This window comes from Cygnus atratus, chromosome 17 (genome assembly GCF_013377495.2).
Source record: "Cygnus atratus isolate AKBS03 ecotype Queensland, Australia chromosome 17, CAtr_DNAZoo_HiC_assembly, whole genome shotgun sequence".
Classification (NCBI taxonomy): domain Eukaryota; kingdom Metazoa; phylum Chordata; class Aves; order Anseriformes; family Anatidae; genus Cygnus; species Cygnus atratus.
Window position 1 is genome coordinate 5116960 of NC_066378.1, and position 24397 is coordinate 5141356.

At 36.7% G+C, this 24397-nt stretch overlaps 1 protein-coding gene across 3 annotated transcripts in view; it reads left to right on the top strand.

Annotated features, from left to right (window-relative positions):
* The window catches only part of SPECC1L (sperm antigen with calponin homology and coiled-coil domains 1 like), a 69623-nt gene that overhangs the window by 34214 nt on the left and 11012 nt on the right, over positions 1-24397 (top strand). For all 3 annotated transcript variants that reach the window (XM_050714165.1, XM_035556709.2, XM_035556710.2), the window contains exons 10-14: positions 4939-5029; positions 6961-7044; positions 8861-9017; positions 11913-12015; positions 24213-24329. In XM_050714165.1, the coding sequence (XP_050570122.1) occupies positions 4939-5029; positions 6961-7044; positions 8861-9017; positions 11913-12015; positions 24213-24329 (552 nt within the window). The remainder of the gene's footprint in view (positions 1-4938; positions 5030-6960; positions 7045-8860; positions 9018-11912; positions 12016-24212; positions 24330-24397) is intronic.

Consider the following 24397-nt stretch of genomic DNA (forward strand, 5'->3'; position numbering starts at 1 on the left):
CTTATTTTCTTGTAAGAGGTTATTATAACTTAGGTATGTTTTGTAACATGTCCTGTTTGTGTAACTTCTGTTTAAGCATTGCAATTGAAGAAAAGTTACAAAACACTCGCCTACTACTTGAGTTCCTTTGGAGTCCATCATGGAGAACCAAGTTGTAAATACAAGATTTGGCATAATTTGGAAATTCTTGTTAAATATTCCCAACCCTTGCTATTCCTGTAGTACTGAGAAGACTGCAAGGAAAACTTCATCTACATTCCTTAGTTTTAGATTTGCTGTTCGTCAGTTGTCATTCCTGTGCCTGGAATGGAAACAGCAGTAATCCCCTTCAGGCAACGGACTCAGATCTGTGCAGAATCTGTCAGCAGTCATCAGTATAAATGTATCCCATGTTGCACGGGCTTTTGATATCAGACCTGACCAGAGAGGAATTAAATCATTGTAAATTGATTATCTTTGTTCATTTTGTACAGACTGTGAGTTTTGTCCACTTGCTGATTGTACTGTTTATTTTGTGCTGTCCCATTTGAAGCTTTGTCCATTTATTCAGCTGCTACAGGAGTCTAGGTACACTTAAGACTGCATCATCAGTAATGCTCAGCTTTATAGATCACTGCTGTTTTTATGATCTCACTCTCTGCATGAAGAGAGACTTCAGCAAAAGCAAACAAGCATAAGGACAAAGATGGGACCAGATTCTCAAAAAAAAAAAAAAAATGTTTTACTCCTTTAATGTCAGTAATTCTCCCGTTGCCTTCAAGATATTGCTTGAATGACTTTTTGAGAGCTTCTGCTATTTTCTGTGGTTCAGTAACTCTTGGCAACAATTTTCAAAATTATTTAAATGTGATATTCTCTGACATGCATTGTTTCTATTGATCCGTCTCTATATTTCTGTTTATTTCTGTGCTTTTGTAGGAAGAAGCACACTTAATTTCATGTTCTAAAAAGCTAGACTACAGCTTTGGCAGACAGAGGACTTCTTGACCAAGCCTAAGGCTTATTTAACTTTATTTACCTGAAAATTAACCATGACTCAAAATGTCTTAAAATACTGCAAACTTGCTCAAATTTACTGATCTTGTTTTGTTGTACTGTTTGCCAGAATTATTTGAATCCTGAATTCTGTTATAGAACCAAGTCATTAATAGCTGGATACTCATTATTGGGAAACATTGAATGAAAAACAAAGGGAAAGGCATGTAAATGAAAACAGCTGCTATTGTCTTTTTTGATGATAGGTGGTTTTCTTGGAAGTATTTGTAATTATCCTGAAGGCAACTGGGATTTATGATCTCTGTTACGTAAACTTCATTTAAAGAATATTTTCTGATCAAGAAGGGGTTCAGGTTCAAAAACAATTTTCATCTTTTCCTTTGCTTCATTTTCATATTACTGCTTTGTTTTCTACTGTTGTCTTCTATGCAATTTTTTTTTTTTTGCTCTCTTGTAATTGAAAAGCAGTATTTTTATAAGTAGTTACCGTATGAGTTGATGTAGAGGCTCTCATCTTACAGAACTCATCTGTGGTTTAAGATCTTGAGTAAAGGTGGAAGAGATGATCTTGGTATGAGTGTTACCATGCTTATTATCATTAATCTCAGCTGCTTTTAAATGCAGTCACATGGGAAATACGAAGTGGGCACCTACTGAGAAACTGACTTAGTTTTGATGTCACAATAAGATGGATTGGCTGCCAGGAAGATTCTCCAAGCACAGATGCATTGATATGTGGTCTCTGATGCATATCATTTCATTTTTGAATTGGACTGTGACATGAATTTCCTCAATCTACAGAGGTTTTGCTTGATTTGTTTATCTTCACAGTAACATGTGCATGGATAAGGGGAGACATTCTTAAATACATTTTTGCAACTGAAAACAAGCAAAACCCCTTTCTGGCTTCGGGTCCAAGCCTGTAGTGGAGCATAGAGGTTATTTACCATAGCTTAGTAATATTGCAAAGCAGTTAGGAAAAGATGTATAAGGAGATTGCTTTTCAGAATATAAAATAACCCTTCTGGGTTCATCCAAATGTTTAGTGAAAAAGTTTGCGTCTGGTATTCCTCTAGGAGTGTCCAAAGCAGATGCCTAGAAAGGAGTGTAAGGACAAGGAGGTGTAACTCCCAACTTTGCTGAGTACTTTCTTTTTCAGTTTCGTAGTTGGAAGATTCTTGGAAGCAGACGTAGTTTCGGATTCCCTGCTCACCAGTGGATGTCCAGCTTTGCTTTGAGCATACAAACATTCAGGCTCCAAGCCATTCAGAGTCAGACTTCCGCATAGTAACTACTTAATATGCAAAAAGCCATGTTTGTTTTGAAATTGCCATGTGTAGGTACATTGGCATAAATATCTTACTGAAGTACTTAAGTACACAGTGAAGTGCAAAGTACCCATCAGGAATAGGTACCTGGACAGTGGTTGAAGGTCATGTTTCTTTCCATAGCCAACAGCAGATGCAACAATTAAGAGTCAGAAGCAAAATATTTGGAGTTAACGGGATTAATTCATCCTGTCATGGTTCGGCCTCAAATTTAGTGTGTCAGATGTTTGTTCTTCTCTTTTTTTTCTGACCTGTTCCTCTTCTGGGGCTGTTACTTGTCTTACAAAAGAAAAAGAAAAAAATCTAATGACTAGTAGCTAGCTAGCAGAAGCTAAGAATGGCTGTGGGCAAGTAACTGTTGATAATCTTAACATCTTTAATTGTATCAGTTACTGAAATTGCATTATACAGAGACTACAACATAAAAACATTTAATTTAACTCCAAACAATTTTCTTCATTACATCCCATCTAAAGTACTCCTTAAAGGTTCTAGCATTTCCTTCTGCTAGACCTCAGTGTAGGAGGAATGGGAACCAGGAACGCAGATGGCAAAGCATCTTGAGTAATTTCTTTCCCATTAGTAATTTCAATGAGTAGCCTCAAAGGCATATGATTCCTTTAAACTTGTGATCCTGTTTTATTTAGTGTTGAGGAATCTAAACACTGGTGTAATGGCCAAATGGTGTTGAGCAACTGAACGAGTTTGAGTATGTTTGCAGTTGAAGGAAAAAAGCTATATATCAAGGGATTGGTAGCATCCATACTTGCTTCATTGCACATCAGATGCGTTTTGTAAATGAAGCGAGTGGCAAATCTGCAAGTTCAGCAGATCACTCAAGCAAAAATGTCTTTAACACTTGTAAAACGTTTCAGGAAAAATTACTCTCCCAAGAGACACTTGTGCTCTACTACGGTAAAGATACTGCCAAGTGAAACTTGATACATGAATGTATTGGCTGGATCGTTTTCCTCGAATTACCTGAGTCACTACGTTACTATTGGTAGTTGTAACAGTAAGATATTTAATAAGGAACTAGCAACAACGAAGTTAAGCCCAGACTGCAGTGTCAACGGGAGCAAAAAGCAGAAAAACAGCTTGTTATAACAAGGAGACAAGACCGATATATAGCAAGTTATCAGTTGAGTACCACGGTCGTTTTCTGACAATATCCGTAAAGGATGTTTGTTTTTAAGTGATACCCGGAAGCTGAGAAAGTGATAAAGCTATACGGTGATCCAGTACCATGCCTGTGCTGTGTGTACCTTCCTTTCCTGGCCGAGGCTCTATATTGCTCTGTCTTTATGGCAATCCCAGAGCCAGCCAAAATGAAAACTTTTTTTTTTAACCTCATTGATTATTGTATTTGTTTCCTTTATTTATTTATTAGAAACAAAGACTCTCATTTTGATACAGTCCTTTATTAATAAAAATAAATAAAAATCCTAAGAGGGTGAAATGAAATACAAAGGTATTGAAACTTTGAAATAGCAACCCTTGTGGTAAGCTGTTGTGGGGAGCACTGTGCAAGGCTCACAGTTGCTGTTGCTTTTATTTACATGTTTAAGGGAAAAATCTGTAGTATACCTCAGGATTTTGATATATAAAGCAATAAAATTCTTCACGCTGTGTTTTGTAGTTGGTTCTTAGATGCTGATAGCTGTTTTCTCCATTTGATTACTAGCACAAAAACATAATTCTAGTTTGGCCCTAAATGACAAATAAGTAGTCCTATAATCCTGCCTGTGCTACAGGATGCTGCAAAGTATATACTGTGAACTTCTGTTTATCGCAGTTCTGGATATGTCTGTCTTGCCTACATGATTTGGCATGAGAAACATCTGAGCTTTGTTATTTTATGAAGATAAGGCTCATTTAACCTTCTCATCTAATCTTGGGCCAGATGGAGAGCTGAAAGTTTTCAGGATAAACACATTACTGGACTTATTATGATTAAATATAGGAACCTAATGTAAAAGGGTGAGTAAAGAATGTAATGTAACTTGCTATAGGCTCTTTGAAATCATTCTTTTTTCAAAAGAAAGCAAACCAGAAAAGCACAAAAACCATCTGTTGACAGTCTTCCTTAAGTCTTCAGCACTTGGATATAAATTTCAGGAAGTGTAGGGGTAATTATTGAATTGTGCAGGTTTTATTTGTGTGGCTTTTTATTTGTGTGATGGTAAAAAGCTTGTTTCAGTGTTATCCAGTGGTTATTACATTGTGTGCAAGATGCATCTGTGGTCATACACTTGCATTTTAAGCTGCCAGAAGCTATGAATTGCTAAACATTTTACGTAAAATTTGAAAAGACAATATTAAGAAGGTGGTTTGTACAGCTTTCCTAGCAATAGTTAAAGCTGAGGGGAATGATACTTCTCATTCAGAATGAGAGGGAAAGCCTTCATTAAACAGTCCCCAGGGTGAACCATGTCGTGAAAAAAATGGAACAAATTTCTAGCAATGATGTGGACAAATGAAAAATGGTATTTTGTTTTATTCCTTCCTCCCCCCCGGAAAGAATATTTAGAAGTTGTATTTTGTAGAGGTTTTGTTTTGTTCTGCTTGGTTTATATGTAGCAAATTGTTTGACACAAGGATTTTTCTGTTTCAGAGGCATTCCATAAGTGGACCGATTTCCACTTCAAAACCCCTTGCTACACTGACAGACAAAAGACCGAGCTACGCTGAAATCCCTGTTCAAGGTATTCATTCAAGTTCATTTAAACTTCTCAGCAATGCTAGTAATTTTTCTATTGTATGTAATATCCAGATCATTGTCATGTTAGGTGCTTTTTAGGCAAAATATTTTGACTTCTAAATGCAAAATAAGAAATATTTTTATTACTTTTTTCATCACACATGGTGACATATCAAAAAGATGCTTTTTTGAGTTTTCGACAGAACCACGATTATATTCTAATAACTGGGCATTAATCTGCTTTTAATGTGTGTATATAAACTGAGATCACTTGCAAAATCAAGATGAGATGATTTTAGGGATTTATCATGCTGCTGCTTTCTAGATTTTAAAAATACACACTTCTGGGGCTTCATTATGTATTGTGGGTTGTGTGTGTGTGTTTCAAACTGAAACTGGGATGATAGTTTTCATTGTATTGCACATGAATAACAAAATATAAACTTAGTAAGTATTGAATCTTCAGGAGCCAGGTGAAAAATGGAATGGAATTGAGTGTTGATTTATCTGTTTTCCAATATTTCCCTGTTGTGTGAACTTTGTTTTGTCTCTCAAAATGTTCACAATGTGCTCTTCCTGTGAGAGTGAATGGCTATCATGTGTTGGGCGTAGCTCTCTGATTTATGCCTGTTTTAGTCTTTTTGTAGATGTTTCTTAAGATAATACCGATATGACTCCAGACTGAATATTTCCTCTTGGTTTGGTATTCCTGAAGTCTGATGTTTTATAAAGGGTGCTTTTTTTCTTTCGGTAGCATTTCGTAATAGTTCGTTCGTGCCAGATTTCCTTTTTGCTTTTGTTGAATGCATATTGAGGTTTTGTTCAATGCAGCTGGCGTTTTAATTTTAGAAACATTGATATTTTTAGGAATATTTAAATGCCTTTCCAAGAAGATAGTTTAGGGTTCTTTCATTGTTACAGAGTTCATGGGTAGACATAAGCTTAAACACAAAATGAGTGGTACGCTTTATGTAGTTTCTGTGTTTTCATTACAATTAGTTAAATGCAGAAGCAGGAAAGCATTGCAATAGAGAATTTGTCTGACAGAATTCCTGTTCACAAGTGTGTGTGTGTGTGTGTATATATATATATATATACATACACATGTGTGTGTGTATATATATATATATATATATAAAAAAGCAACGTATGTTCCTTATATCATGTTTTCAACTAGTGAAGTGGGTTTAACATTTTATTTTGAATCCTTGTTCACCTTTGTCATATTTTTGTACTCAAATTGCTGGCTTGTAATTGTATCTACAGCAACATGAGTATGTAAACTTTATGCATGGAGTTTAAAGGTTTTATTTGAAGGAATATTAATTTTAAATAGTAACTAACAAAAGCTAGTTTCGATTAAATGCTACATAAAATTAGTTTTGCTGAAGCTTGATTTTACTCATTGTCAGAAGGCTGAACCAATCTTTCCTTACTAAAAGTGAAGGCACCTTTTTGACCCCAATTCATGGGAAAGTCAGGAAAGCAAGTTTTTATTAAAAAAAAAAAAAAAAAAGTCTACCAAACAGACCAAAAAAGGAGGGGAGGATGACACCAAACAGTTCACAACAGGGACAAATCAATCTGCTTTACCATTCCAAACTGTGAATGGCATATCAAACATTTTTTCCGGTGTGCTAAATGGGGATTCCTTGCTTGGACTTTGGGTTGTACAATTCATTTTTAATAGAACAGGACAACTGTGAGAGAGGCCTTACTGAAAAAGGATTAAGAAGGTCATGATATGTTCATAGTGAACTTCAATGGTAACGAACAAATTTTAGGCCTTTTCTTTTGTACAGATAAAATCTATTGCTCTCATTAAAGTAACCAAACTCTGGCATTGGTAGGCAATATTCGTGATGCATGCCTAAATGTCTTACATTTAACTGGAATCTTTGTTAATGGTGTTCTGTCTTTGTTTTTTTTGTCTAGAACATTTGTTGAGAACGTCTTCTACCAGCAGACCAGCATCTTTGCCAAGAGTACCTGCTATGGAAAGTGCCAAATCTATTTCGGGTAATACCACGTTTTCTAGATGATTAATAAAATTAGGAACTCTCATTTCAGTGCTGTACTTACAGATCTATTTTACTTTTTCAAGAGAGACCTTTTGGTTTCAGACCATCAAGGTCTTGTCAAAAGATTGTTTGGATATTTAGAATAGCTTACTTTTCAGTGTTTGAGTTTTCTGTTGAAGTATATGAGGAAGGAGAGTTAAGTCTGATGGTTTAATAAATAAAGAAATGCAATTTCATTGCATCAAGTGGAACAGAACAGATTTTTTTTAATTGCTTTTCTAGTGTCAGTATTGTTGCAAATAGGGATTTGCACCAAGATACTATACTGTATGGTTGAGTGTCAATCATGCACGTAACAGCTGACTTATATGTTCCAAGAAATTCTACCTGGCTGTTACCTTTTACTGCTTGAATGTAGGATTTATTTTAAAGAGATCGAGGGAGACAGAGAAACATATTGTCCTTCTCTAACTGAGCTATTCCATTTTTGTTTGTGAGAAGAATTATTTTCAATGGCTGGAGAAGGTCTCTCCTTGAAAATTGGAGGATTGTTCTTTTTAGGTAACAAATGCATATTTGTATCTTACCTAATGCATGTAAATATTTTCCCATGTTACCTAGCAAAACTTCTACCCATTCTCTAGGACAAAAGAGTTTGTAGTAAATCATTTTACAGTAGTCTATTTGGTGACTGGAGAACCTACAAATATTTACAGTTTTTACTCTTCGTGGCTTCTGCATTTTGCCTTTTTTTTTTTTTTTTTAAGAATTGAAAAATATAAGTTTTAAAAGGTTTCTAGAGACAAATCTTTAAGTTTTGTAACACAAATAGTGGGATAATGTGAAAATGGTACTTCCTGTTAAACTAGGCAGAACCACTTTGAGAGGCACGTATATATATACATATACACATTATATATATATATATATATATATATATATATATAAAAAATCCCTGTATTTGAATAAATGGTTTCAGGGGGAAAAAGCAGTTTAGTTTATTTTGATTTGTGTTGAAAACATCCACCCAAAATTATTTTTTCTCAACTCTTGTGTCTGGTATTTATAAACTAATTTACTTGCCATAAGTCATTAGAAAATAACTCTCTGAAATATGTGGAGAGTCACACATTTGGTTTGCAAACGTACAAACAATAGCGGCTGTGTAGATATAAAAGGCAAACCTCATACTGTTAACTGGGATCTCTTCCATGTAGAGAAAACGTGACCATTCTACAGAATGTAATGGTTGCTTTTTTTTTTTGACAAAAACGTTTTGTCCTGTGATTAAAAACAAACAAAAAAAAAGGCAGATTTTTCTCTGTGGAGTGTTGTTGGGTGGTCTCAGGTCAATCTTTAATTTGCCTGCTGATATTTAATTCAGGTCCAGAGCATCACATAGATGTCAATTCTTGATTAAAATTAAATGGAAACAAAGCAGCTATTAGCTAAATTATTTTTTTCTTAGCTACATAACTGCATGGACTAGAGAAAAAGTATATGGTTTGATGTTAAAATTTATTTTCATTCATGAAGTCTTCCAAATGGAAGTATTGAAATATCATTATACCATTAGATGTGTTCATTGAATTATCTTATGATACGGCCTGTATGTCAAAACAAAATGTTGGTAGTGCACTTGAAATACTTGATACTTCTTAAGTGGCAAGTACCAAGAAAAATGTCAAAGCCTAGGACTGTATATGGATTTCCTTTCATGGTTTCTGAACTAACACTTGTTAGAGAGCAGGAATAAGTTCAAAAGCTTTTATTGTTTGCAAATGATCAATATATGGACATTTTTCACTGTATAGTGTCTCGAAGAAGTAGTGAAGAAATCAAACGGGATATCAGTGCACCTGATGGAGCATCTCCAGCATCTCTCATGGCAATGGGTACCACCTCCCCACAGCTATCACTCTCATCTTCCCCTACAGCATCAGTCACCCCTACAACCAGAAGTCGAATAAGGTAAAAGCCTTTTTCTGTTATAAACCAGAAAGTGTTAATTTCATAGCTATCTGTTTGCGTATATCTAGGATATAATGTTGGCACCAAGACTGCAGATTTTACTGCCACCCATGCAACAACAGTCTTTGGAAACAAAGTGCTTCCTGCAGCTCAGTACACTTTTTAGAGCTTATATGGTCAATGCTACGATTTTATGCTCCACTAGAAAACCAAGCTAAATTATGTCACTAAATAATAACATCACATCAGTTCAATATACCATGAAACCAAATCCAAGAAGTGGGCTGCAGCGTATTGTAAAAGCTTTTCAGAGTGGCTTGCACTTGGAGAGAATGTGATAAACTTTAAATTTATTAATCACAGCTGAGGACAAAAAGTAGTATGACTGGGTCTTAAATCCAGACACTTCTGAATAGCCAGGACTGAATGGGCCTGTGTTATTTGTACCACACTTGAAATCATAATGTAAATCTAAGTAAGAATGGCCAGGCACCCCTCTCTTATTAGTATGATAAAAAGATAAACCTTTACAGATAGGAGAAGGTTTACATTTATCAATCTTATCAGTTACAAGGACTTCAGAGTATTTAAGCTTTATGTTATGCAAGTGAAGTATGTACATAGTCTTGCCTCTTAGATTGGGAAACTGACAGACAAAGGTAAAATGACTTTTTCAGGCATATTTTTGACACTGAACTTCTTGAGAGTTTTTGTACAGCAGAAACATTAAATCCTTAATGTTCTGAGACATTACAATATGTAATAATTGCATTATAAAATTGTGAAGTTATTTACAGCTGTGGATGATATTGAAAATGTTTTCCTGAAATCAGTTGCAACGTGTCTCTGTGTTGCTCTTTTCACTGTGCAGAAATTAAATCAAGTTTGGATCTGCTACTTTATCAGCAGCAACGTATATTGTCTATGTTATCACTTAAGTGTAGACCAAGTACATGCAGAAATAAAAAAGACTAAAACACCTATATATGAACTTTGAACTGGTAGCATAAAATTCATTGATGGCAGCCTGAAGACTGTAGAAAATGTGGCGTTTCATGATGTAACTGTACAGTTGTAATCATGATAATACGCTGCCCAAGCACTGCCTGAAATGCAAGCCCTATAACAGGAGGAGCAGTGCACACTGCAGCAGTGGGTGCATAGTGATGAATGGGCTCTCTGGAATACTGCTCACAGTGCTGCTGCTGGACTTGAGTGTGTTTTTGTGATAGAGTTTCTCGTTTTCCCCTACCTTTTTCTGAAAGTCGTGGTAAAATAAACAGTTATTGCTATAGTACACTAAAACAAATATTTGAAGTTTACTGTTCCTGTTCTAGTTGAACCTTCATTGGCTCTGTTGATTTCGAATTAAGTTAACCTAATGCACTAACTTATAAGATTTGTATGTCAAACTATTTTTCATTGTCTCCATACAACTTATGCTAATTTATTTCCTTTAGCTGTGTTCTCATAACTGAGAGAACTTGATATAAACCATGTGCATTTACTGGAATTTGAGAACAGGGTGTACAGCTCCTCCATGGCTAAACAGTAAGGTTTAGCATAGAAAGGGAGCTTGAAATTTGAGGTCTAATAGGTAGTCCCGAACCTCTGTGCTGAAGTTCTCGTAGTGTTGCATAATTCTCGTTGTAGATTAAATATGCAGTCCCATCATTATTTGTTTTGATTACCTTCTTCGACCTCCTCTGAGCTGGACTTCAGTAAGGCCTTTGACATGTGCCCCATAGATCCTCAGGGATGAGCGGTTGATGTTTGGGATGGGTGTGTGGACAGTGAGGTGGGTTACAAATTGGCTGAACGGCTGGGCCCAGAGAGTGGTGGTCAGCAGCGTAGGGTATGCTTGGAGGCCAGTTACTAGTGGAGTACCCCAGAGGTCAGTACTGGGTCCAGTTCTGTTTGCTATCTTCAATAATGGTCTGGATGATGGAGCAGAGTACACCCTCAGCAAGTCTGTGGATGACAGAAAATCAGAAGTGGCTGATGTGCCCGAGGGTTGTGCTGCAATCCAGAGGACTTCGACAGGCTGGAGGAATGGGCTAAAATAATATATATATATATATATATATATATATATATATATAAAAAATAATATAATATACATACACTTATTAATCTAAGTGCTCATTTCTGAAGCCTGGTTAAAAGAGTTTTGATTACAAAAACTCTTTTAAACTCTTTAAAAATAAGACCCAAGTGGAAGAAATGGCCAACCTGGATATGATCATTCTTCCCTTCCCCAGTCTTGCCTTCAAGAAGAAATGACTTAAGATAATTTGACACTGGAGGTGAAATTAATTGATAGCTTTTATTGGGAACTGAGCAGTGGTTTTCAAAAAAAGTGAATCGTTGTTGTGCCAATGTATCAAATAGCAGATCAGCCTAGCAGATCTGCCCCCGCCTTTTTGAGAACTCCAGTTCTCAGGCAAATGTTCTGTTAGTAACAATGTGCAGCTAATATGCAAACCTGTTGTTTCAAGGTGACACTTGTAATCAGCCTTGAAATGCAGAAGAGATAGCATCAGTTTATTCTCTTTCTAAATACAAAATAAAGTCACTTGAGTTAGCTTAATGGTTCAAGCTGGAACTTGACGTGTTTTGAGTTGAATTTTCTAAACTCTTAAGAAAATATCATTGAGAATGAAATACCTAGAAAAAAGTTTAGTTTCAGGAAAAAAGGATTTGCTAATGAAAGAATTTCTCCAAAATAATTCTTAAGTCTACAGGTATTCGTGTATTCCATTTTTCACTCAGTAATGCTGCACCTTGCTACTTTCACTATGACAATAATTTGGGTTTTTTTGAACTTTGCAATATGTATTTCTGTTGTCTAAGATATGTTACTAGCTATAAGTTGTGCTTCTCTCTCGTTACTAGGGAAGAAAGGAAAGATCCCTTGTCTGCCCTAGCAAGAGAATATGGAGGATCCAAGAGAAATGCTTTGCTGAAGTGGTGCCAGAAAAAAACAGAAGGCTATCAGGTAACTGCAGAGTTGTTTAACATAGCATACTTGTAGCTGCAACAAATTAGAAGCTGCCAATAGCATAAGCCAGCTTGCTCCACAGTTGACTGCATAGATTGCAATGGCACTGGTATGTACTGTACTCTCTTCTTGGAACACATGCTACGAGTCCTAACCTAACTAACATTAATAGCTCCTTAGTCACTTTGCTCCACGTTGTTAATGATTTTTTTCTTAAGGGGGCAGCTGTCCTCCTATTGAGGCACTTCACAACAGCCTTTTACAGATTGCACTTTGGAAACTGTAACTTTCAGTTACAGTTGGAACTTCAGCAATTTAAATGTTAATGTCTCCCCAATGGAGGTATAGTAATGTTTCTTGGATTTTAGAAAGATTTTTTTTTGAAAGGTAATTAGTCTGGTTGTATTTGGATCTGTCAATGTGCTCCCATTTAGTCTCTATTTAGGGACAGTTTGTTTTGTGAAGGTTGCATTGTCTTGCATTTTGTACTTGGCTTTCTAGTACAGTTCCAGATTTTTTTCAGTTGGTCCAAATGTTATCAGAACCTGAAAGAAGTAACAAGATAACTATCCAGAGTTCTCCTGATTACATTATTTTTTCAAAAGAATAGTGGCTTCAGCAAACTAAACCAGGATGTTAATAGTCTGACTGTGATGTATTTGTTTGGTTAACTTGTATTGAAAGTGGTTGGAATTCCCAACACAATCCTCAGTTTAAGAACTTTACTCTTTCCATGACTTGAGACTCACAATGCAGGAGGAAGTTCAGAACCGCATAACAGGATGATCGCCCATCCATAGGAAAAGTCGTCTTTCAGTACAATGGAGACGCTTGTGGTATAATCCCTCCCCCCTCTTCCTCTGGCACGTCTAGTGCTAAACTGTGCTATTTCTGAGGATAAGCTTCTTTGTGGAAAGAGCCTTTCTCCTTCCCCGCATTTCAGAAAAGGCAGGATGTTATATTTCTGTATAAATCCTGTAAAACAGAATGCAAAAATATTTTCCCATAATGTCTTGAAATGAAATACAAATTTGACAGCTTCCTTACCTGATTAGGAAAAGTAATAGGAAAAAAAAATCCAAATTTTTCAATCTATAGCTGTATGCACGTACAAGAGCTTTTTTTGTGTAGATTGCTGTTTAAAACTACTCTTCTTGAACTTTATAGATGCTAGTAGAAGAATAGGTTTTGACACTTACTGTACTTGCTTCAACAACTGTAATATTGTTCACTGATTGTCGCTACTGGAAACCATAGCATATAACGTCTGTAGAACTAATTTATGCCTTCTTTTGAAGGAGTGGGATAATACAAGGAGGTTACATGATGTTAGTTTTTGGAGAAGAATGTCTTCCACTTCAAGCATACTCACTTTTTGTCTTTGTTGTAAAGAATTTAGTTTTTTTCAGCATCACCTGAATTTCAGTTCTGATTGAAATCATGTAAGTGGTGTTCTAATGTTAAAAATACATCTAATACTGTATTCTTTCTGAATGGTGATTATCCAGCTTTTTGACATCTCAAAAACATTATCAATACCAGATCTATTTTTGGAAATAGAAGCTTTGAGTTTTAATTTTGTGTTAAAAGTGTGGATTCAAAAGTGACAGGCAGTAAACAGGTATCAGAATAATGAACATCTCCTTTCCTCATTCAGTTCTAGTTCTCTTCCTCCTTCCCTCTCCCCAGATATCACCAGGGTACCTTTTCACACCTCCAGCTCCTCCTAGTGTCCTATACTCTGTGAAAATCCCTTTTCCCAGCACTTCCCATTGGTACCACTTCTACCTTTCTCCTATGTCACTGGTTGCTTGTGTTTGGATTGCCATCTGGGCAGGAGCCAGCACGTGCTTGTCAGGGCTGCCTGCATGCTGGCTACCAGCCGGCACCTGGCTCTGAGCTACCACGTGAGCCAGAGGGCCCAGAGAAGTCCTCAATGTCCCTGCCTCTGTTCTCTAGGAATAGCTGTAGGTCCAGATTCTAGCTAGTTACCAGATTCTAGCTAGTTATAAAAACAGTGTTACAAACTCAGCTTGTACATATTTTTCATTTAACAAGTTCTAAAATGACCTGGAAGAGTTTAACCCTGATTTTGAGGGGGAAGATGGGGATGCAGAAGGGGGGAGTAAAAGGGAGTCCTGGAAGGCTTTTGTTTCTGCATGGTATTGGTGGGACAAAATTGACAACAGAATTATTTCAATGGTTTTAATACATATTAGTAGTCTTATTAGGTTGATAAGGAAAACTCAGCTTCATAAGCCAATATTTGAGTATGTCTTTGCACCCGTGGAAAGATGTGTTTGTCTTCAGTAGTTGCCAACTGCAAACACTTCAGTTTTGTTTTCTCAGTCTCATCTGGAGACTGTCTCACGGGTGTAATTTTCTATGCATACATGTATTTAAAATTGTATTACGCATCGTATTATGCACTGGATATTGGAAAACAGTTGAATAGGCTAACAAATAGTAATCAAATAGCCAGATATAAATCTTAATTAAAATTAAAAAAAAAAAAAAAGCTTAAAGTATACAGAGTTATGGGTGAGTTGCCAGTTGCTTAAAATTTTAAAAACAAGATGTGATGTAGTTGGCTTACCCTTATTAATGAGCAGCAGCATATGATTAAATGTTACTCTCTTCGAAGACAAGCTGTAGTTCTTGAGCTGCTTTTTATTCCATTTGTTGAAAATCCTAATGGGGGAGAAAAAAAACCATCCCAGGTCTGTACTGTTTCGTAGACAGAAGGTTTCCTGTATCCATAAGATACTTTTGTAGAATACAGTACTACTTAATTGCTTGCAGCAACCAGCATTTTTTTTGTCTGCTCAAATAGAAAGAAAGAATTACTTCTGCTCTCCTATCCCTCCAGGAAATTATTTTTAAGCATTTAATCAAAAGTCTTAAGTATCTGTTTTAGAAGTCTGAAATTTTGTGAATGCTAAATAATTCAAAGACAATAGCATTGTGGAGCTCTTATTTCAGCCCATTATAGTGGGGGGATTTTTTTTAAACCCTTCATACACATTCACAGACTTTTATGCCAAACTTTACTTTCCAGTTCTGACAAATACATAGTTCCGCATACGATTTTTTAAAGCAATTGTATGCATTCACAGAGGTGAGAAATTTAAGATTTTAAAAAAAAAACACAAAAAAACAGTACTTAACTCTGTTTAAAAACTATAATAAATTACCAAATTGTGCAGTTTTCTTGATATATTCAAGCAAATTTTGAAGGAAATTGATTAATAGAAAGGTTGTAGTCATGAAACAATATTTAACTGTATTTCCAAACCTAGCATTCTTTTGAGGAGTACCTCAATAAAAAAAAAAAAGGTTAAAACAGCCAATGAGAATAAGAAATTCTTCCTGATGTAAGAAACTGTATGACTTTATCTGATATTGTTGTTTTTAATACCCATGCAGTCTGAATGCTGTTTGCAAGCAAGAATGCTCCTTGACACTTTGCTTTGAGACTTGCACTCTGCAGAAGGTCACTGCAGAGCTAACAGCAGGCAGGTTCCCTATCAACTTTTATCTAGAGGCTGTTCAGTCCAGGCAGCATTGCACTCACTAAGATAGTGTGAGTTTAATTCAGGACTCAACAGATCCCTAAGCCATGAAAGAGCGGAGTTGGTCTCTTAAGATAAGTTGTGTGTGTGTGTGTTGTTTTGTTTTTTAGCACATAGATAAAGGAGCAGCAAATCTCCATTAGTTTTCAGATGAAGAGGGCACAGAATACTTGAAATTTGATCGTGTGTTAGCTTTATTCAGGGCCTGACATACTGATTCAGAGTTCAGTGCCAAGTGCTGCATTTTCCAGAGAGAAGAGAATCCTCCTGGCTCCTCTAAAATATGTGCAGTGTCATAAAACTGTCATAAATTCCAGATATCTTCAAAGCACAACACAATCCCATCCAGCTGTTACAGAGCATTTACCCTAGCTGAAACACAGCTACTTTCATTTTGAGTACATAACTAATAAAAGTCCAAAAAAGGATGTGAGCATGCATGTTTCATGTTAAGAATGGGACCAATAAACAGGATACATGCATCCTTTACCCATTCTTATCTACAGCAATTTATTTTCCATTTTTGTCAGCATTCTGAGAGAGGATTCACTTCCAGAAGCATAACACAAAAGAACAATTGTCACAAGGTTGCTGCAAGAATATACAAAAAAAAAAAATAGCTTTCTTTAAGTTTTCCATGCCTTCTAATGACAGATGCACTGAAAGATATCCATATGGTAGCCTTGAAGTACCTGTCCTTTAATTATGGAATGATGCTTTTTCTGGGAAGGCCACCTAATTCTTGTAACCTGTACAGATCAAATCATGTCTTAAAAAAAATAAAAATAAAAAGCCACACTTTTTATCCACATGGCAACAATAAAAAAAAAAGCTAAGTTTTGTATTCTAAATACTCTGGTGACATACAGAATTCGGTGACACTACTGTACTTGGTCACAATAGGATAATTACCTGTTGAAATGATTGTGTGCACTGAATACATCTGATTTGAGCCTTTGTTGAAAAAAAAATTTTTTTTGATCCGGAAGGTATAAAATTATTTATAGACTAACACTATTAAAGACTCCATTATATTTAGTCAACATGTTAGGATTCAGGCATTTCTTGGTCACTTTTAAAATGAAACTGGCTATGTAGGAGGATATGAGTTTGACTTTCCAGAGGCGATTACTGTGGGACCAAATTGAGGTTGTTCGGGTGAATTATGTTAGAAATGGGGCTTTAACTCAGTTAACTCAGTGTTCTTGGCCTTTATTGCTGTAGTGGACTATGTAACATGAAATTGCTGATATGTATCTGTAGTTGTAAATATATTTTGTTTTTGAAATGGAAACTGCATTTTAAAATGAAGTTTCATCCCTGCCTCTGGCAGGGGGGTTGGAATGAGATGATCTTTAAGGTTCCTTCCAACCCAAACCATTCTGTGATTCTATGAAAGTAAGTCCAACATTTGCTTTGGAAAGAGCACCGTCTCTGTAAACCTTGAGAAATATCCGATATGGGGGCGTGGAAGATTTCTTGACAACTGAATGGTACCTGTCTTCCACCTAATTAAAATATGTTCCTTATTTCTGCCCTGTAGAGGGGAAAGAAACAGGTGATTAGTATATCAAAAGATCATTTATTCAGTGTGCATCAGTCAAAATGATTATTTTATTATTTCCTTATATGCACATGCCTTGTTTTCTTTTTCTTCACCTCAATTTCATGGAAGAAAGTAAAGGCTTAGGATTCTACCTAAGGCTAAAGATTTGGCAGGTTATTTTTGGAGTTAGTGTTTTGCTTCCATTGAGGATAAGTTGCAAATGAGCTGGTTGGAATAAGCATGCAGGCGATCTTCAGGTAGTTGTGTGGTTTATTGTTCAGTTACAGCACTAGGTGTTTTTGCTGATGAATATCCCGAAGAGGCCAGAACAAAAAAAAAAAAAATGGATTAGCATAGGATGTACTTAGGATTTCAGCCGCATAACAGTCCTAGACTTCAATAAGTAATCCAAAACAATAGTTAGTTTTGTCATTCAAACATGATAATAATACAAACTTCATATTCTGTGTATTTTGTGTATTTGTAGTGATTGAGCAGTGTGATTATGCATCCATGTGTACTTAATGTTATGTTGAATGCACCTTTCAGTTAAGAAATGCTTTAATTTCTTTTCAAATGGTAAATGTAGAGTAACAAAGTTAAAGGTAGAAGATGCTTCAGGTTGCTTTTTAAAAAATTTATTCTTTTATAAACGTCACCAATACTATATTCTACTCAAACTATTCTGTTGACTTTAAAGAAGCACAGAAAGAGGACAAGATGCTGTGCACACGAAAGCCCATGCTGAAATAACGATTCCAGGGTGTGCATGCATTCCCTGGTGCTGTCTGGTTGATTCATCAAAGCAGTCAGGCTGCCAAAACACTTCTCTCCTTGGTTTAAGCTGTGATGCTTTAGCCAAAAATTATTGAATTAAGGAAGTATATACTTCCTTTTTCTGTTTGGTTTGGATTCTGATACAAGAGAAATGTCAGCTTGTTAGACTTAATTATGACAAAATTTAGAGCAAATTGTGGAGCTGTCTTTATCTCTGTAAATGCTTCAAATGTTAATGTCTGAAGCTATTATTGTGTGTTTTTGAGGATGACTGCTCCTTTTATGGTCTTTTTTGTGCCAAAATTGAAAAATATGCACTGCTGGTCACACTGCTACGCGGCACCATAGTTACCTTTCCTCCAACATGAGCTGATCTCCCTGCTTTAGAAGAAACCATCTGGTAGGGATGGACCCAACTGTTCCCAGCATAAGAGCCCGGCCTGCCTAACCCCAGTGTTGACTGTGGGGTGAGGCTTCCACTGAGAGACATGCTGATCTCCTAGGCGCAGGGGAGAAGTCTGGTTGCAGCCCTCACTTTCCATTGGCACATGCAGTCATGAAGACTTTTCCAAGGTGAGCTTTGGCATGGGGTAGATGGGAACAGACATGCCTCTCCCCAGTGGAAAAGCCAACCCTACGTGAGAGGAAGATGGATGAAACTCAGAGAGCAAGCATGGCTCAGATGATTCTATCACAGCTTCCCTATAGTCTGCAGAGTGCCTGGCACAAGGTGCAGGGCACTGCTGCGAGCCTGTAAGCACAGGTGTGTGGTGCTGTGTTGTTGGGAAGGGTCAGCGGCTAGTAGGAGATGGATGATGGATGTCTCCAGTAGCGAGTTTTGTAACTTGGAGGCATTACCAGATGCTGTTTCACTGGACCTACTAAAGGAAGGGTGATACTGACTGATACCACGGAAAGGCTACAGGGAAAATACACTCTAGAAAGTCTTCTGAAAGCTTAACGGGAAGACTTGTTTAGTAGTTTACCTCTATTTTTTTATGGATGCTCTTTTCTTTTTTTGTGTGTCTTTAAAAGCTTTTAAAAGCTTTTTAATAGTAATTTTCTGCCATGGTAAAAAGCCTGCCAAGGTCTGTAAAATTAAACCTCAAATCTCGTTTTAATGGTTTAATATATTATAGTACAGAATCATATTAATGCTTTTGCTTTCTCAGCCCACTTATTTCATTAACTAATACAACAGAGACATAGACACATGGTTTTATTTTCTTTATGTCCTAACTCATTTGCGAGCCAGCCTGACTTAGGATGTGGGAACATCCTTTACTTTGCAGAGCAGGGGCTGGAGAAATAGTTGCTATGCAGTATGCTTCTCTGCCCAAATTGTAATGTTTGTAGTTCAGAGAGATTGAAGACAGATGTGGGTATGTCCGCTGAAGAGATAATTAAGGAAACTTTGTCCTTAGTTTATAACTGGAAGTTAGAAACCATGGCTTCTATAGCTTTTTTAGCAGCAACGTTTTTTGGGGGGGGGGGTGGAAGTTGAATCAGAATTATAGTTGATATTTGTATCTTGCATTAAAAAAAATACTTTCTCTGGTTGTAAAAGAGCCTGTATTTTTAATTTAGGGGAAAAAAAAAACACAATAGGACAATTTCAAAATTATTATTACACTGGTTAAAAAACATTTTAGAATTGAGGATTCTGGAAAAGTCATAGGTTGGAAGAGCCCTTCGACTGATGTACAGAACCCTGTTGAGCAGTCCTGAATGTTTCTAGTGAGGGAGGTTCCTCCATTCTCTGGGCACCCTATTCTGAAGTTTGTTTTATGGTGAACACCTTTTTCTTACAGCCAGAGAGAATTTCCTTGGAAGCAAACTGTGCCTATCGCCTCTTGTCCTGTCACCATGAAGCCATGGGAAGATGGTAGCTCCATCTTCTCTATAATGCCTTGGAAGACTGATCACTTCCCTTCTTCAGGCTGAATAAACCTGCTTCCTTCAACCTTTCTTCATTGGTCAAGTTCCTCAACCTTGTAATCATCTTGGTAACACTCTGCTGGACATTCTTTAATTCTCAATGACTGTTTTGAGCTGGGGGGACAAAACTCTGTCCAGCACTCCAGGTATACCCTGACAAGGGCCCAGTAGAGTGCAATAATCCCATCCCTCAGCCTTAGTGATGCAGCTCAGGACATGGTTCGCCTTCATTGCCGCACACTGCTGACTCATCTTCAAATTCAGTTCATTTACAGTTAAACCACTATCATATTTCAGCCTAAGCTGATGGACCATTTTGTTCCTATTACATTTTCAACCTTATTTCAGGAAGAAATTTCTTTTTTTTCTTTGTGAGCACAAGGGAATTTTATTTCATTTATTTCATTTATGTTGACTTCTGCTACTGTGCTCTTTGCGTCTTAACAGGATCTTGAGTCACGCTTGAAATGTTTTTGGTTGTGGGTCCACCAGTGTGTTCCTTTGCCATTGGCTGTTCTCCCACTTTGTCAGAGCTGTAGGGTGGACTATAGCATTTGGTCTGTTCGATTACTTGAAATGTTATATTCTTGCTTATACTTTGTCTCTAGAAAAAAAAAAAACAACTCTTATAACTCAACTTGCAATTCCTGGTTGGCACATGTCTTCCACGGATCTTATCGCAACAGCTTGTTGCTTAACTCTTTGTTAGAATTGCTTTTTGTGAAAAATCTCTCCATAATTCTAGAAGTGATTTCACTCCCACGCTAAGTATTAAAAGTTAATGGACAAGGACTGATAAAACTCCTCCTGGTTCACCTCTCTCCAGCAAGGCTTATTCCTCATTTGAAAATTTATCTGAAAGTATGCCCTTCAATTGCTTTAATATTTTGTGGTCTGAAATGGCTTGAAGAAAAATTCCGGACTAGATTCCAGCAGAATTCTCTTAATAGAGCCAATTACTTAATAAAAGCAGTAACAAAGAAGAAATTATGTCAGAGATCTTAGGCTGATGTTCTGTTTAGCGTCAAGTCTTTGAGAAATAAGAGCTTAATGCAAGATTGATTTCATTATACTGACCACGCTTTTTCAAAAAAACACAAGTAGTTAAAAGCATTTGGGAAATAAAATTATGCTGTGTTTAAAAGTGCCAGTTATGTGCTCAAAGCCCTATGTAAAAGATTAAATTTTAAGTTTGTCCAGTTTCTAGATTTGTGCCTGACCAATATAACAATTTTTCAGTCTAAGAGGTAATAATCATTCGTAATGCTTGGAGCAATTGGAAACAGAAACCAGTCCCTTTTAATTGTTTCCTTCCGTTGTATTTAATTCAGCTTCTCTGGATACATTAAGATTCTTGGATGATGGATTTGTTTTCTGCTTGTTGTCTTAGTAATAAAAGCTGGACCCTACAGGAAGATTTAGGAAAATGGGGTTTTCCAAGTTCCTCTTGAGTACTAACCAAACTTGCATGTGGACTTTTTTAAATAGCCTCTTTTTTTCCAATGTTTATTTTCAGAATTTAACATTCTGTGGATGTTAATAGTATTTGAAGTGATATTTTGCTTATACAGCTATAATGTTTAAGGAAAAATGAATTTCTCTTAGTTTCCTTTGCTATTTTCAGCACAACTTTGTCCCGTTTTCTCACTCGTGTGGGGGTGAGTGAGTAAACTTACAGAACTGTTTAAAAAAAAAAAGTCTTCAGTTTGGAGCTGAGCACTCCTCCTGTTTTTTTTAATTGTGTGAAAAATTCTGTCTTCAGCACTGTTGTTCTATAGGTCTATTGTGTACTGCCTGCAGACTATTTTGATACCTGTCAATTTCTTTCTTCTTATAGTCTGGGCACAAGTCTTTTTTCATCCACAGGGTTAAACCTCAGGTGTAGGTTCTGTTCTCATACACATCACGGAGGCATCCTATTTTCTGACGAATGAGCTCTTGCTTGTTGATGCCCATCCTGAATTCTGCTGCAGAGACCACTGTTCTAGCTTGCTACTTTAACAGCACTGTATTTTTTGTTTTTTCTTTCTCTGTACTCCTGAATTTCCAATCTTAGTGATTATTTTTACTTTGAAGGCTGCGTATTCTTTCATCTCTCTTTCAGTACTGGGATCTCCTCTGTGCTTCAGTGATGCTGGTGTTCCTGCTCAAACTCTTGCATTTTCAAATAAATATTGCTGTGCCTCCTCTGAAATGTGTGGAGTAGGCTGGGAGAGTTTCTCCCTGTAGCCAGTCACAAAATCTCATTCTTCTTCAGAATCCTCATTGCAATTCTCCTTTGCTGTGCTGTATAAGCTGTAAACAACATCAGGTGATGAGCTGTAGGTAGTATTTATCATGCTAGTAGTTGCTCAGTTATCTTTGTGCATAGCCAATCAATGTAAAATAAATAAACAAAGTAATAGTAAGCTTTGAGAGGCGAGGTACCATCAAACTTTGATTGTACAGTGACAGGCTTTATGAATTCCCAGTCTACAGTAAACAGAGTATGTACTGTCATAGTAGCAATTCATTAGGTACTCATTGAAACTATAAGCAGCATTAAGTCACAAGACTGGGAATCGGTGTGTTAGAAACTGTTAATCAGATTCAGCAATGCTTCAGCGTCCCTCCTTGCTGATATTTTTCTCTTTTTCCCCAGTCACTCACTGTGTCTTGCATTTGTTTGCCTAATTTAAGTAACATCAAAAAAGTTTTAAACGTGCATTGATTTAAATCCAGTTTCCTGTCTCTTGAGGAGAAAGGAGGGAGAGCTTCTTTTTTTTTCCTTTTTTGTTATTATTATTATTATTATTATTTTCCCATCCCTGTGGCTTGAGGAAGCTGTGTGAAGAACACGTTCCCACAGACTGGGGGTCTCCAACAATGACATTTCCGTTCGCAAGCAGGCGGCTGGTCGGCAGGCAGGGCTCAGACCACTGCCCTGGGCATTGTGAGTGCGAGCACGTACACGTACGTCACCATAGTCTGAACCTGCATTTTGCAGACTTTGTATTAAAAGTGCTAAAGCTGAGCAGGAAATAGAGATTTCCCTCGCATTCTTCTAGAAATTGCATTTAGTTTTGTTTTTTTTCCTCTGTTGGAGGGGGGTTGCAGTTGTCTTCCATTTGTAATCCGAATCATCAGTTTCACAAGAAATGTGACTGCCTCAGTCGTCAGCATGTTTGGTGCCTTAAAATGGATCCCATGTGCATTTTTCTGCTAGAGGGATGAAAAGTTTGGTGTCCTGTCAAAGGCAGGTGATGCCTGCTAACTTTGTGTCAGCTGAAAAGGTGATTTGTGAAAAGGTGACATTTCTGTGATTCTGTGATGGGAGGTTATAAATAATTCCTGCTATATTAAAGCTTAAGTTTAAAAAACTGGGTAGGGCAGCTGGTTAGCTTCTGCTTAAACCCAAATAAGAGTTAGATATTAAAGCATAGTTATATTTCTCCATAGAGGTCTCAAAAAAAAAAAAAAAAAGTTGTTGCCACTGGTTGGTTCTTAATTAAAGTTTAAACTGACTGCTATACACTGAGCTGCTCTAGCATTGTTTGACTGCCAACAGCCAAGTGTACAGTAATTTAAAAGGTCACTGAGGCATCTTGTTCATAACTCGTTTGGACAAGGCTGCCTCTTTTTACAGTAACCTTGTATGCAGTTTCAGGAGGTTGATTTACCAGTAGCACTGAGTTTCCTACTGGAACCAAAGGATGAGGAGTGCAAGATAGCATTTTTCATTTTCGGTTTCAGTCTCCCAAACGTGATTCCCTGCTACTGTTGCTGTTAAATCTGTTGGAAGATCTTTATTTGCAATGGCAACTTATTTTTTGTTTGCGATGTTGTACACGCAAGTTTTTTTTGTATAGAAATGGTTTGTTTAGAAGAGAAAATACTTTTCCACATTGATTAGAAATTTTACCTGGATATTAATGCAGGTGAAGCATAGAAGTAAAACCTTATCCTAACAGAAATACTAGCATGTGATCCATTTCAGGGATTTTAGAAAGAGTCCTGGCACGTGTCTGTTACACGTTTGCTTTTATATCTTGCAGCGTACTATTATACCAAATCTATTCTTTTAACACTTTCTTTAGCATATCTTTGTACATCTTTTAACGGTATTTGCACATTTTTGAAGTTTAATGTTACCTAGTTTGTGTAAGTAATATATAAGTTAACTGACATTTTTACCGTGACTTTTTTATTTGCCATAGTAGTGTGTTTTGGGTTGTTACCACAGAACTTTGATGTTAGGCTGTTTGCTTTGTGTGCTGATTTCTTCAAAGGCTTAATTAAAAAAATAAGTGTTGATAGAACTGATACTTGTTAGATTATGATTTTAATGTTGTTTTTATTTTGTTTGTATTTTTCCCTTCAAGAATATCGACATAACAAACTTCAGCAGCAGCTGGAATGATGGCTTAGCTTTCTGTGCCGTCCTCCACACGTACCTCCCAGCTCATATTCCCTATCAAGAGCTAAACAGCCAGGACAAGGTATGACATCAAAAAAATCCCATTCCAGGGACTGAGGCTAAATAATTTATGTGGGCATTTTATGTGGG